At 34.1% G+C, this 11,960-nt stretch overlaps 2 protein-coding genes across 9 annotated transcripts in view; one reads left to right on the top strand and one right to left on the bottom strand.

Moving 5' to 3' along the window:
• Positions 1–104: 104 nt before the first annotated feature.
• LOC129790886 (double-stranded RNA-specific editase Adar-like) lies at positions 105–2,444 on the top strand. Of its 2 annotated transcripts, none has more exons than XM_055828711.1 (2): positions 105–298; positions 988–2,444. In XM_055828711.1, the coding sequence occupies exons 1-2, from the start codon at positions 260–262 to the stop codon at positions 2,185–2,187; spliced, it is 1,239 nt and encodes a 412-aa protein (XP_055684686.1). In that variant the 5' UTR covers positions 105–259; the 3' UTR covers positions 2,188–2,444. The 2 variants fall into 2 exon arrangements, with proteins under 2 accessions (XP_055684686.1, XP_055684685.1); XM_055828710.1 differs by lacking the exon at positions 105–298 and adding an exon at positions 417–860.
• A 3,083-nt stretch (positions 2,445–5,527) lies between these two features.
• Positions 5,528–11,960, bottom strand: part of LOC129790890 (high mobility group protein DSP1) — a 32,602-nt gene continuing 26,169 nt past the window's right edge. For all 7 annotated transcript variants that reach the window (XM_055828717.1, XM_055828720.1, XM_055828723.1 and 4 more), the window contains 3 exons: positions 11,637–11,800; positions 9,544–9,718; positions 5,528–9,449 (listed from right to left, as the gene is read on the bottom strand). In XM_055828717.1, the coding sequence (XP_055684692.1) occupies positions 9,333–9,449; positions 9,544–9,718; positions 11,637–11,800 (456 nt within the window). In that variant the 3' untranslated portion in view covers positions 5,528–9,332. The remainder of the gene's footprint in view (positions 9,450–9,543; positions 9,719–11,636; positions 11,801–11,960) is intronic.

Genomic DNA, 11,960 nt, shown 5'->3' with positions numbered 1-11,960 from the left:
AAATACTAAAAAAAATTTATTAAAAAAATACTCTCAGAGAATTTGCGGAAATTCTCCATCAGAAATTCGTATGAACTAATTCATACGAGTTCGTTGGTGGAATACAACAGACACACCCCTTGGGCGCAAAAAAAACCTTCACATCACATCACACAAGGGAGAAACTCTGCCGCTTGAAAAAGTTAATTTTCTCTGCAAATACACGAATTTTCGTGAATTTCCAAAGTGAAAAGAACACAAGAAAAGCAACAACGTCGAAATGAATAGAGGATATTCCAACTATAACCCTCCTCAGCAGGTAATTTTCCATTTTTCCTCTTAGCTGAACAATGGCGACGTTTGATGTAAAAAAAAATGCCTTCTTGGATTTTCTTTATTTTCTCTTGTATTGAATAAAATTATTTATTCTTTTTAGCGACATTTTGTTAAAATTATAGATATGCACATTTTTAGGCAAGCCCGGCTCACGAATGTGATTAAATAATTCTATATGTTTCTGCGCCCGCAGCATTATTTCCATTTCATCGATTTATTTCATTTAAATGCAGAAGCCATCTGCAATGGGGGCTCTCGAGGTGGCAAGGGGCGGTGGTTAACCCTTCCACATTCGAAAATCCCCTTGGGGTATGGTCCATATTTGGGTTTGTCAATGGAACTGTGGGAATAATGCGTGCATTCAATTGGAAAATGTATAATTATGTAAACATCATCCGTGGCTGGACTTGAATTTTGGGAAAAAAATGTTCATAGTCTATATGGGGGCACTCTGCGTGGGTCAAACTGTGCATCCCTCGTTGGACTGGATGATCCCAAATGTTCCACATAAAATCCCTTGGCTCCCCTCAATCGTGTGCCAGATGGTAAAATTATTTAAATGTGCTAAAGACTTCTCTGACTTTGTGTTTGTTTTATGTAACTTCAGAAATATTTATAGGATAGCCTCTTAGTTTATTTTTGTTAACCATTTGAGGGTTTTTGTTTTTGTAGGCACAGAGGAGGCAGTCGCAGGGAAGTAGCTACAATCAAGGGTACGGGCAGCAAGCTGCTGCCAGTAAACCCTTCCTTTCGGGTGGTTTCCTGGACAGTAATAAGTCAGTGCAACAGACTGTGCAACAAGCTGCAGGTACTCCAGGGAGACCCAATACCCGTTCAGCGCAGAGGAATCAGGAACAAACTTCGCCTCCGCAGCAACAGCAGGCTCCTTTTGTTGGAAATATAATCCCAATCCAGACTACCCCATTGTTGCAGGAGCCCCCACAACCACCAGTACTACAGCCAGTACAACCAGAACCAAAAGCAGATGCAACCTTTGCAGAAGATGATGTGAAAATGGAAACAACTGGAGATGAAGGAGAGTCAGTTGATGGTGAGAAAGCAGCGCGACGACGCGCCTGGGGGATTATGAAGAAGAAGATCACGAACAAGGAGAGACGCGTGCGCCAGAATCGACGCCTGCGGAAGATGCTCACGCCCAAGAATGCCATCACGGCGCTCCATGAGCTTCAGGGAGCAACAGCGTTGGAGTTCCAGGTTGAAGGAGCTAATAGCGAATTCCGCGCTGAGGTTTGCATCAACAATACCAAGTACATTGGTCAAGGACGCTCAAAAGTCCAAGCAAAGAATAATGCAGCCGAGAAGGCACTCCGAGACTTTGTGATTGCTAAAATGGCAGCAAAGGCACGTCGTGTAAAAGAGGAGAAATCCATTGAGGCTGGAGAGGCAGAGATGATGAAGGATGGTGAAGAGCGTGAGGAGGGTGATGATGTACCGATGCTCAATCTTGTCTCATTTGCCCTCCACAAGCTATTCACAGAGTGGGAGGCCAATGGATTTCCCGTGCCGGATTTCCGCAGTGGCCAGGAAGGTGGAGCCCAACCCATGGTGGTGGACAATGGTGCAGAACCCGTACGTACACTCCCAACACCGCGTGAGGAGTTACCCGCTAATGCGGCATCCACCCATCCCACCATGCTGCTCTCAATCATGAGTCCAGGTGTGCAATTTCTTGACGTTGGCTCCGAGGGAAGGCCACCAAATGTACAGCACACAGTGAGTGTGTGTCTCCAAGGGAAGAACTTTGTAGGCACTGGACGAACAAAGAAGGTTGCACGCAAAAATGCTGCCATGGAGGCATGCATGAGTGTCTATGGCGTCAAATTCAATCCTGATATTGTGGAGTCATCTTAAAAAGTCTCCGCAGTGAGGGAATTTTACTTTTAAACGCATTCATAGAGAAAGTGAAGGAAGTTCACTCAAGGAGATTGCTTCCTGTTTTGGAATTTATATTAATTTTGAAATAGGTATATATTTAAAAAGAATTAAAAGAAAACGATAAATTAAATTTTATCGTATGAAACTTCAATATGTATTATCTGTGTGAAAAAGTATCATAACGCATCATTTCAATGAAAAGTAAAAAAAAATAAACAATTAATCCTTCTAAATGTGTTTCTTACTTTGTTTATGTAGGTTAACTTTATTTTTTACAGAAGCTAAGAGTTTAAGACTCATCTATGAACTGATTCGCTTTAGCAAAGAAGTCTGTTTAAGGGGGGTCTCTTGAGAGCTGGTGAAATTAAAAGTTTTTTATTATTGAAGAATAAGAAAATCACTTTCTGCCATCTTGTGATTTTCTTCAAAACACAAAGGTAGGTTTTTCTCATGATCTACTGGATAGATTTTGATGGGGTAAAAAGCAAACGGAAGAGGAAACACCAATGCAGATTTTGATGTACCAGAATTTTGAATTTCCATTCAAAGGCTGAAAATCCAAAAATTCTTACAAGAAATACCAAAAGTAAAATAGGAAGCATTAAAAAAAACAAAATAGAGATAATAAAAAAAAGCTTAATTCATTATTACTTCCTGGATCATCTTGAATTTACTATGTAATACATAAAAAATCATGAAAAAAATTTTATTCTTCTGAATCACGGCTCTCATGACCAAGGGGGACCAGGGCATCCTTCAGCTGACGCTACTGACTTAGCTCCCGGCCCTTGTAAAAATATTTAAAGAAGGTTTATTAGAATTGTTAATTATGTACCTATTATAAAATTATTTCTATAATATTGTAATGATTCGGGGGGGATTAAGATTCCTTCGCTGTGTTCTTTTCACGCACACTAAGCGGACGGGGGTAGCCGGGTTGCTCCGGCCCTCCTTCTGCTTCCTTTCTCTTTCCGTCTCCTGTCCCTGCTCTTAATCCTCCTTTCTTACCTTTTCCGGCTCCTGCTTTTCCCTCTGAAGAAATAAATGGTTTCTGAAAAATAATTTTAGCTGTGTTTCTTTCAGACACAGCTTTTGTGTACCGAGCAAAATCGAAAGTCGTCAGATCGGGCTCAAACTTGGGATGAGCACGAATTAGGGTCCCCACATTCCAAAAAACGTATGCGCCAAAAATTTTTTTTTCCGGCCGTCCGGCCGTCCGTCCGCCGTAGTTCAACCATAAATTGCAAGAGAACGGTAATAGATAGAGACTTGCGGTAAACGGCAAAGTTTAAAAGTCGACTGGAAGACGTCCGATTATGACGTCAAATTTTCCCCCCACCCCTCCGTCCGCCATTTTGAATAACCTCAAAATTTTGTTTTCGCTATATCTCAGCCGCTATTATAGCTAGAGGGCTAAAATTTTGATATGTTGTAGGGGCCATCAATACCTTTCCAACGATACCTCATTTTCGAAAATCGGTCAAGCCGTTTAGTCAATATGGCCGCCACAATTTTTCATCGAAAATCGACCATAACTCGAAAACGGCTTGACCGATTTTGATCAACCCGGGGTCAAATGAAAGATCTCAACAAACCCTACAACTCTCTAGAACATCCGAAGTTTCAAAAGTGACCGCTAGGGGGCCAAAAATCAAAAACAAAATTTTCGATTAGTTTTCGATGAATATCTCGAAAACGACGACATAAATTTTTTTCATTTTTTCATATGTTGTAGCTGACCATATTATCTAGCTTCATGCCAAAAATGAAGAAAATCTATGGATCCGTTCTCGAGATATAGCCTTCCAAAGTTGGCATGTCATATCTCGGGTTCTACAAGTCCGATCTGGATCAACTCAAGCGCAAATGAAAGGTTTCGAGAAACCCTACAAATGTCTAGAACATTGCAACTTCGAGAAATGACCGCAAGAGGCGCTAAAGTCAAAAACAAAGTTTTCGAAAATTTCGAACTCGAATTTTTCGAAAATGGCGACATAAATTTTTTTCATTTTTCGATATGTTATAGCTGACTTCAAGACCTTTCAAACAAAAAAAAATTTATGAAAATCTATGGATCCGTTCTCGAGATATGGCCTTCCAAACATTTCTTAGGGTATGACTTTTCAACTTTTCCCGACTTTGCGCGTATTTAAATTAATTCGCGTTCTAGTTTGCTCTCACAAAATTGGTACACTGAAAGAAACACAGCTCCCGTAAGCTTGGTCAGCTTACCAGTACATTTATGACTGTAGACTTTGTATTTGGGGGTTGTTTTCGGGGGAGCAGTCAATAAAAAGATCGATGTTTAATTTTGCGACGCGTTTCGGCCAAATATATTGGTCATCATCAGGCCCTACACAACAGAAAAGGTACAAAAGTATTTACAGTGTGGGCTCTCAAGGAACAAAAATGGTTTCTCCTCATCCCTTCCCCACCCTTAACTCCTCCTCCTCGAGGGGCACCCCGTCCACATGCCCCCCCGGCCACTCGGCCAACATAGGTCCCTAGAGGGCCACAATGTAGGGACTTTTGAGGGCCATGAGGAGAGGTTCGGGCGGCCCCCAAGGAAATTCGGGGAGGGGCTCATCTGTGCTACAGAGGGCCATACACATACAAAAATAAGGGGTAAAAGGGGGGTACTTACTTCTGCACGGTGTGATCGCCTCTCTGTCTCATCCCAAACTGCCCTCGATCACACCGCGCAGGGGGTTTATATGCGATGTGGCGCTGAGCCGAAGTTTTTCTTTATGGTGAAAAAATCGCCACAATATATTTACCCTCTTCACCACCCTGTCACGGCACAATTTTATCTAACGAGAGAATTGTTTTAGGGTGGACTGGACCCTCTGGGCATATGTTACTATGCCCAGCTTAAGAACGCAGCGCTTTCCAACTATCTCATTTACGCTGAAGTTTATCAGAAGTTCTTCGTGTACATATTAGAGTCTCCAACAAGAGCCCGTTTGGGTGGAGTGGAGACTCAACTCAATCATTGACTTTACTGGCAAGAGCAGTGTTTTCACCTTCTCTTCCATTTAAACGATCTTTTCAACTTATTCCCTCAACTTTTGACAGTCGATCGGAGAAGCTTTGATCTAAATCAGAGAAGAATAAAATAATTAATTCTAAGGTAGGGATGAGTGGTGCCCGCTGAATTTTTTTTACAATAAAGGACAATCCCGCGTAAATCAAAAGAGTTATAACGCACGGATATTTCCAATTAAAATCCTCTCACTTATTAAAACGTTGCAGTTCCATAAAAACCACCAAAACTCCAGGGAAAATGATTTAACTTACAGCAAAAAAACACAAAAAATTTAATGAGTTTTTTTATTTATGATTTTTTCTCATGTTATCAATATCCCTAAGAGATATACAAAAAAGAAAAACTCATTGCTTTTCCATCTCATTACTAAGTTTTTTTATATTAATCTTTTTTTTTTGTAGATATTTTCCGCAATTGGAAAACAGAGCGAGAATTTTCCTTGTTTTTTTTTTTACTTTTTTTTATTCTATCAAAAGAAGAGAGGGGTTGTGGGGTAAGTTAAGATGAAAGAAAATGAATAAAGTTGAGGATGTGGAAACAAAATGAGAAATTGAAGAAAAAAATTATCAAGGAGATCTTTTTTTCCAAGAATTATCGCTCTGTTCTCGCTAAACATTTATTTTTGTTTTTTCCTCTTGCAGTTAATTTTATTTTTTTTTCACTCAAAATCTTCTCCATTCAATGCATTTTGCGCTTCTTGCTGTCCTTTCTTTTTCTTTTAGTTTCTTTTTTTGTTGTTCCGAAGAAAGAGATAGAGAGAGTTTGAATTTTAAAAGAAGTTTATTGAGTAGAAAAATCAATAAAATATTCTATTTATGAACCTAAAAAAATATTTCTGAATCATCTCTCTTTTCTACAATCTTTTCCTTACTTTGTTCTTTACTCAATCCTCGGGTTCTTGATCAATTTATTTTTTATTACTTTGTTTTTTAATGATTTTCTTCACGTTTTTTCTGCATTGGAGAGATTTCCGCCATTTTTCTTTTTCACTTTTTTTTTAATATATTTTGTGTAATTAGAAAAATTCTATATAATATTGAATTATTTTTAGTTTTTTTTTTGTTTGTAAAATAATTATGCTTACAAATTATCGGCTCATTCTTCGCTATTATCGGATTCTTCCATTTTATTCATCAGTTTTTCTTTTATTCTTCAACCATTTTGTCTCATCCTTGCTTTTTCTTGCTCACATGTTTTTTTTGCTTGTTTTCAAACGGAAAGAATTATGTTTTCTGCCTTTATATTCGTGATATTTTGAAAAATAAAAAGAAAAAAGAATTTGCAAAGAGATAAACTGAACGGGGAAAAAAATGTTGAAAAAGATTTTTATTTGTTTTCAAACTCTTCATTCATTTTATCTTTTATCTTGTAATTTATTCTTTTTATTGTTCATGCTCTTTTTTTTTCTTGGGAGCTTTTGCGGATGGTGTGAGATTTGCAAAAAAGGCTGTAAAAGGCGCGATTTGTTAATTTAAACAACAATATAACAATTAAATAACACAAAAATACTTGCAACGGTTGTACTTTTGGTTTTTCTTTTTTTATTTTACTTCTGAGAGGTGTTTTAACTTTTCTTTATTATCTTGTTTTTTTTTTATTTTCTTTTGCTAATTTGTTAATCAAGTGTCTCTCCTTAAATTTTTTTCCTCACTTGTCTCACATCCTCAACTTTTTTTCATTAATATTTTGCTTTCTATTTTTGTTTCTTTTTTTGCTGTTTTGACGGTGAAAATATAAAACATTTCAAGTAGAAAAAATGTGTAATTTTTTTTGTTTTCATTTTACTATATTAAAAATATATTTAAAAAAAAGAAATTCTTTAAAACTCTTTCGCTCTTTTATAATCCTTTTTGTTTCTTTTTAAAAAATCTTCTCAACTGCTTGTTTTATCCATTCTTTTTCCTTTTTTTTTTACTTCGTATTTACAGTCAGCGGTAATTTTTAAATTACATTTACTTGTAGATATTAACTCTCCTCTTTTTTTTAATCTTCTTCATTAATTAAATTAAGTTTAATTTGTTGTCTTCACAAATACAGTAAACTACACGTTTTTTTTTACTCACTTCCCAATATTTTTTTTTACTTTACTTTCTTCCCCGAAAACTTTCAATCCTTTCTGCTTTTCTTCTTACTATATGGCGCATTAATGCAAAAACTTCTCATTTATTAAATTACTTTTAAAATTATTTCTTGTTTTTTTCTCTTCATTCTTTTTGCTCAACCTGATTTTATTTTTTAATTATTTCTTGGATTATATAATTTTTTTATTGAGAGAAGCATTCACAGCACTGAATATTTTTTTTTGTATTTGCGTAATTTAATAAATCTATTAAGTTTTACGAAATTGAGGCGAAAAATGAGTTTTGTCTTCTCAGAAAAAGCAAATTGAGCAGTTTCAAAAAGATTTTCTATTAAATTTTTTAATGAATTCTGTAAAAAAAAATTTAAAGAAATATTCAAAAATTAGCTTATTAAAAAAAGAGCAAAAGAATCTGACAAAAGGGTGCTTGAAAGACAAGAAATTGAAGAAAATCTTGAAGAAGAAATTTTTCAGATTTACTCAGAAAAGGATCTTTGAGCCGTTTTTTTTGCCACTCACCTTCAGGGTTTCCTTTTGATTATCCTTCAACGGCAGAAAGTTATATCCTTGTATTGATTGTCTACTAAAAATCAATTTTTGCACGACTTTCTTCACCCAATGAGCTTTTAGACCCTTTTTTGCAGAGCTTTGTATATCTCTGGGATTTTTTTTTCAACAAATTTTCAGGTTGAGCAATTTTCTTTCAGCCCCCCACAAACTATTTTCCCCCGTTTTTTTTTTGTTTGTTATATTCTATTTACAAATAAAAATTGTCCCAGGGGTTTCTTTCTTGTGAAATTGTGAATTCAATATCCAACCACCCCTCTCATTTATTTAATTTTATATAATTCTTAACATTTATTTCACTTTATTACTATATACATTAAGATATTTGTTTTCATTTTTTTTAGTTAATATTTCAATTTAAAAGATTTTTTTTCTTCATTTTTTATTCTCAAAATTAATGTCTAGTGAGTAATATTTTGTTGGTTTTTTTTTTTTAATAATTTCCACATGAAAAAATCCATTCTCCATGGGAAAAGCAATTCAGCAAGAATTAACGCGTTTACACGCGTTTATTCTTAAGTTTTTTTTTATCAATAGAAAATAATATAGAAATTAAAAAAAAAATACGATAATTAGGAAGAGAAAGAGAATAATAATAATGAAGGTACTTAAGAGAAACAATGAGTTTCCTAAAAGAGAAAGTAAATATTTCTCTTCTAAAAAAAATAATTAAGGGTGAGACGGAGAAAAAAAAAGTCCTATTGAGAGATAATTATTAATATAAATCTTAAATACAAAAAAAATAGAGTCAAGATCTAACATTAAAATAGATTATACAAAAAATGGGTTTTTCATCAATTTTCTGGCGTTCACTTTTTGTGTGTTTTCTGTACTTTTTTTGTATCCTTTCATCAACCTTAATGCAACTTAAAATATTTACTTTTTTATTCTTCTTTACTTTAGATACATTTATATCTCTTGTCTATTTTTTTCTCACCTTGTCTATGTCTAAGATTTTTTTTCCTTATTTAATATATATAATTTTTCTCATTATATTTATAGAAAAACATGTTTTCTTTGTATATTTCTCTTCATTCTCACTTTTTCTTTATCAATTGCCACTACTTCTAAGTTCAATTGTGTAAGAGGTTCCTTTTTTTTTCATTACCTATGTTTCATTTTATTTATTTTTTAATCTTTTCATGGTGTTTTGAGTGGGAGAAAAAATATACAAAAAATGTATATTTTGTAGTTTACATTATTTTCTTTTTCTTTAAAATTCATTATTCATTCTACAAATAATTCAAATTCATCTTAACCACGCGCGTCCACTGAAAAATTGGTGAAGGTTTTTCTTTTTTTCAATTTAGAAAAAACCTTCCACACGTTTTTTTTTCACACAATGTTTTTCACTTCAATCCCTTAAAAACTATAAACTATTTTTTTCTTAATATTTTGTGGTGTGATCATTACCTATACACATCCACCTTACGCATTTTCATCATCATCGCCATCATCGTCATCATCGTCATCGTCATCGTGTACGGGTGGTGGGACTGGCACCTGCTGGATACCTTTGCTCTTTTTCTTATACTCCGTCATTTCCTGCGGCAGAGAAATAAATTTTCAAGTAAATAAAACAAAATTCAAATTAAATTTCTTTTCTTCACAAAAACATTTTTTTTTGCGTGAAACTCACCCTCTCATATCGTGCTTTGTCCTTCTCAGCCATAGCCTCGTACTTGGACTTTACTTCGGGATCTGCGTCTGACCATTTGCGCCCCAACTCTTTGGCGATGTCCCCAACACCGTATTCCGGATTGAGAGCCTTCACCTTCATGCGTTCATCATTGCAGAACCAGAAAAATGCCGATCTGAAAAGGAAAATTATTTTAAATTAGTACAAAAGGAAAATTTTTCAAAAGAATTTAAGATTATTCTCCATTTTTTTCAAATCATTGAAAGCGGATTGTCTAGAAAAGTTAATTTCTGACAAAAATTCTTCAAATTTCACAAAAAAGTTCTAACAGTTTTTCTTAAACCGAATTACTTTAAATCTCATGAAAATATAAATTTTTATGGAATTTTTTAGACAATTAAAGTCAATAAGGAAAATTCTCTAAAGTTAATTTTAATAGAAATGTATATCTTTTAAATTTTACACAAAACTAAATTCTTGTAGCATAAATAGGTTTATCTAAAACAAAATAAATAAAGGATTTCTTATACTCGTAGCACGGCACGAGTTTAACTATTCTTTTTAATTTTTTTTTTTCAATTTTAAAAAAGTTCCGGGAAGATTCTGAGTTTCTTTGGGTAAGGAGTTTCCACTGCCGACGAAGAACTCGGATTTTTAAAATTATTGATGAAAACGTCGGAAAAGCTGCATTGATTTTCTGTTTAAAGTTTAAGTTCAATCGAAATTTTTTTATGAATCAAATTATGAGATTTTCGCTAAGATTTAAAAACAAAGGAGTAGAAAAATCTTTTGTTTTCTTACAATTCGTCAGTTATAAGATTTTTGGTATTCCGGGAAAAATTTTATAGGATTTTGACATTTTATTTCTACCTTAAATCGTACTTTTGAAGGAAAATTACTTTTTCATGCTTCTTCAGAGATTTTTCTGACTATTTTCCTGAACAAATTTTTTGTTTTTCTCTTCTGGAACGATTTAAAAACACTCATATGACAAAATCTTACAGCAACTTTTCAGTTGTTAGATATGAAAAGATTTTTTCAGAATCTACCCCAAAATTTAATATTGTATTTAAAATTTTTTCTCAATTTCATTAAAAACTTTTTTTTTCATTTAGAAATAAAGCAAGATTTTTTTTTAAATAGTATTGCCAATTTTCAGTCTTAACATTTTACAATTTAATACCTATTTCTAAAGATTTTATAAGTTTAAAGTTTATGTTGTTTCTAGTTATTTTTAATCTTTAATCCCTTTAATCATTAAAGCAATGTCAATTTCTAAGAAAGCTATTTTTTTAAAGATTTATACTTCAGGTTAGAAAACATGGAAAAATATTTTCTGACAAAACATTTAAACAAGAAAAAATTATATTCCTTTTCAAGAATATTTTTACTGTAAAGGAACTAAAAAAAATAATATTCATTTAGAATTACTTCTTCAAACATTCTCTGACGTAATGTAATTTTATTTTCCTTCAACAAGAAAACCCTTTACTTATTTTTCACTGAACCGCATTTTCTCCATCCTTTTTTTTGTTATCTCCTCCACCCTTATTTAAGTATCTTATCAGTCAAAAAATCATACTACAAACGAAATGCGTAAGGTAGTAGGAAGGATATAAAGTGGAGAGAGAGAGGAAATTTTAAAGAAATGCCATCCACAGCAGAAAGGGGGTTTGTGCTAATCTAACCTTGTCAAGATAGAACAGGAAAATGCCATTGATAGGGAAAAGCCCAAAAGAAAAGCCCCAATATTTCCGTGCAATTTACCAAGAAATCCAGCACATGAATTAATTGAAATAATTGAGTACAGGGGTATGCTTAAGCTTCGAAAGCCGATTCGTGGCAAGATTAAGGCTCAACATTACTTCCCCTCAATCAAAAGCAAAAGGGAGAGACAACAGCTCAAAAAAAAAACCCAGAGCCACAGGAGTTCTTTCTCTCACAGAGAAAATCAAGCTTCGGGATTTGCTTTTCATTTTCCCTGTGTTTTCTCTTTCTTTTTTTTTGTTTAGTTTTTCCCTTGAGGCTTTTGATGGTATCAAACATGAAAAAAATCACATTTTTTTGATGATATAAGGTGCAAATTTACTTACAGTGATCGTTTAGGTGCGTTGGGATCCTTAATTTGCTTCCTCTTCTTTCCACGCCCAACAACTGTCCCCTTTGGCGGAACGTAGTTTTGCATTTCAAGATCATAGCGCTTCTTATCCTTCTCAGCCATCTCGTGGAATCGCTTCTTCTCCTTATCCAACATTGTCTGCAAATGGAAAGAATTTTATTTTTTCACTGTAAAGTTAGACAAAATAATGCAATTTGTTGTGTGGACAAAAAAATGTGGAAGAAGGATTTTTTTAAGGACTTGTACAACGCACACAATGAGAACCCAAATAGATAAAGCCCGCCAGTTAAACACGTGC

Source organism: Lutzomyia longipalpis, chromosome 2 (genome assembly GCF_024334085.1).
Source record: "Lutzomyia longipalpis isolate SR_M1_2022 chromosome 2, ASM2433408v1".
Taxonomy (NCBI): domain Eukaryota; kingdom Metazoa; phylum Arthropoda; class Insecta; order Diptera; family Psychodidae; genus Lutzomyia; species Lutzomyia longipalpis.
This window is presented reverse-complemented; position numbering and strand designations above follow the sequence as displayed.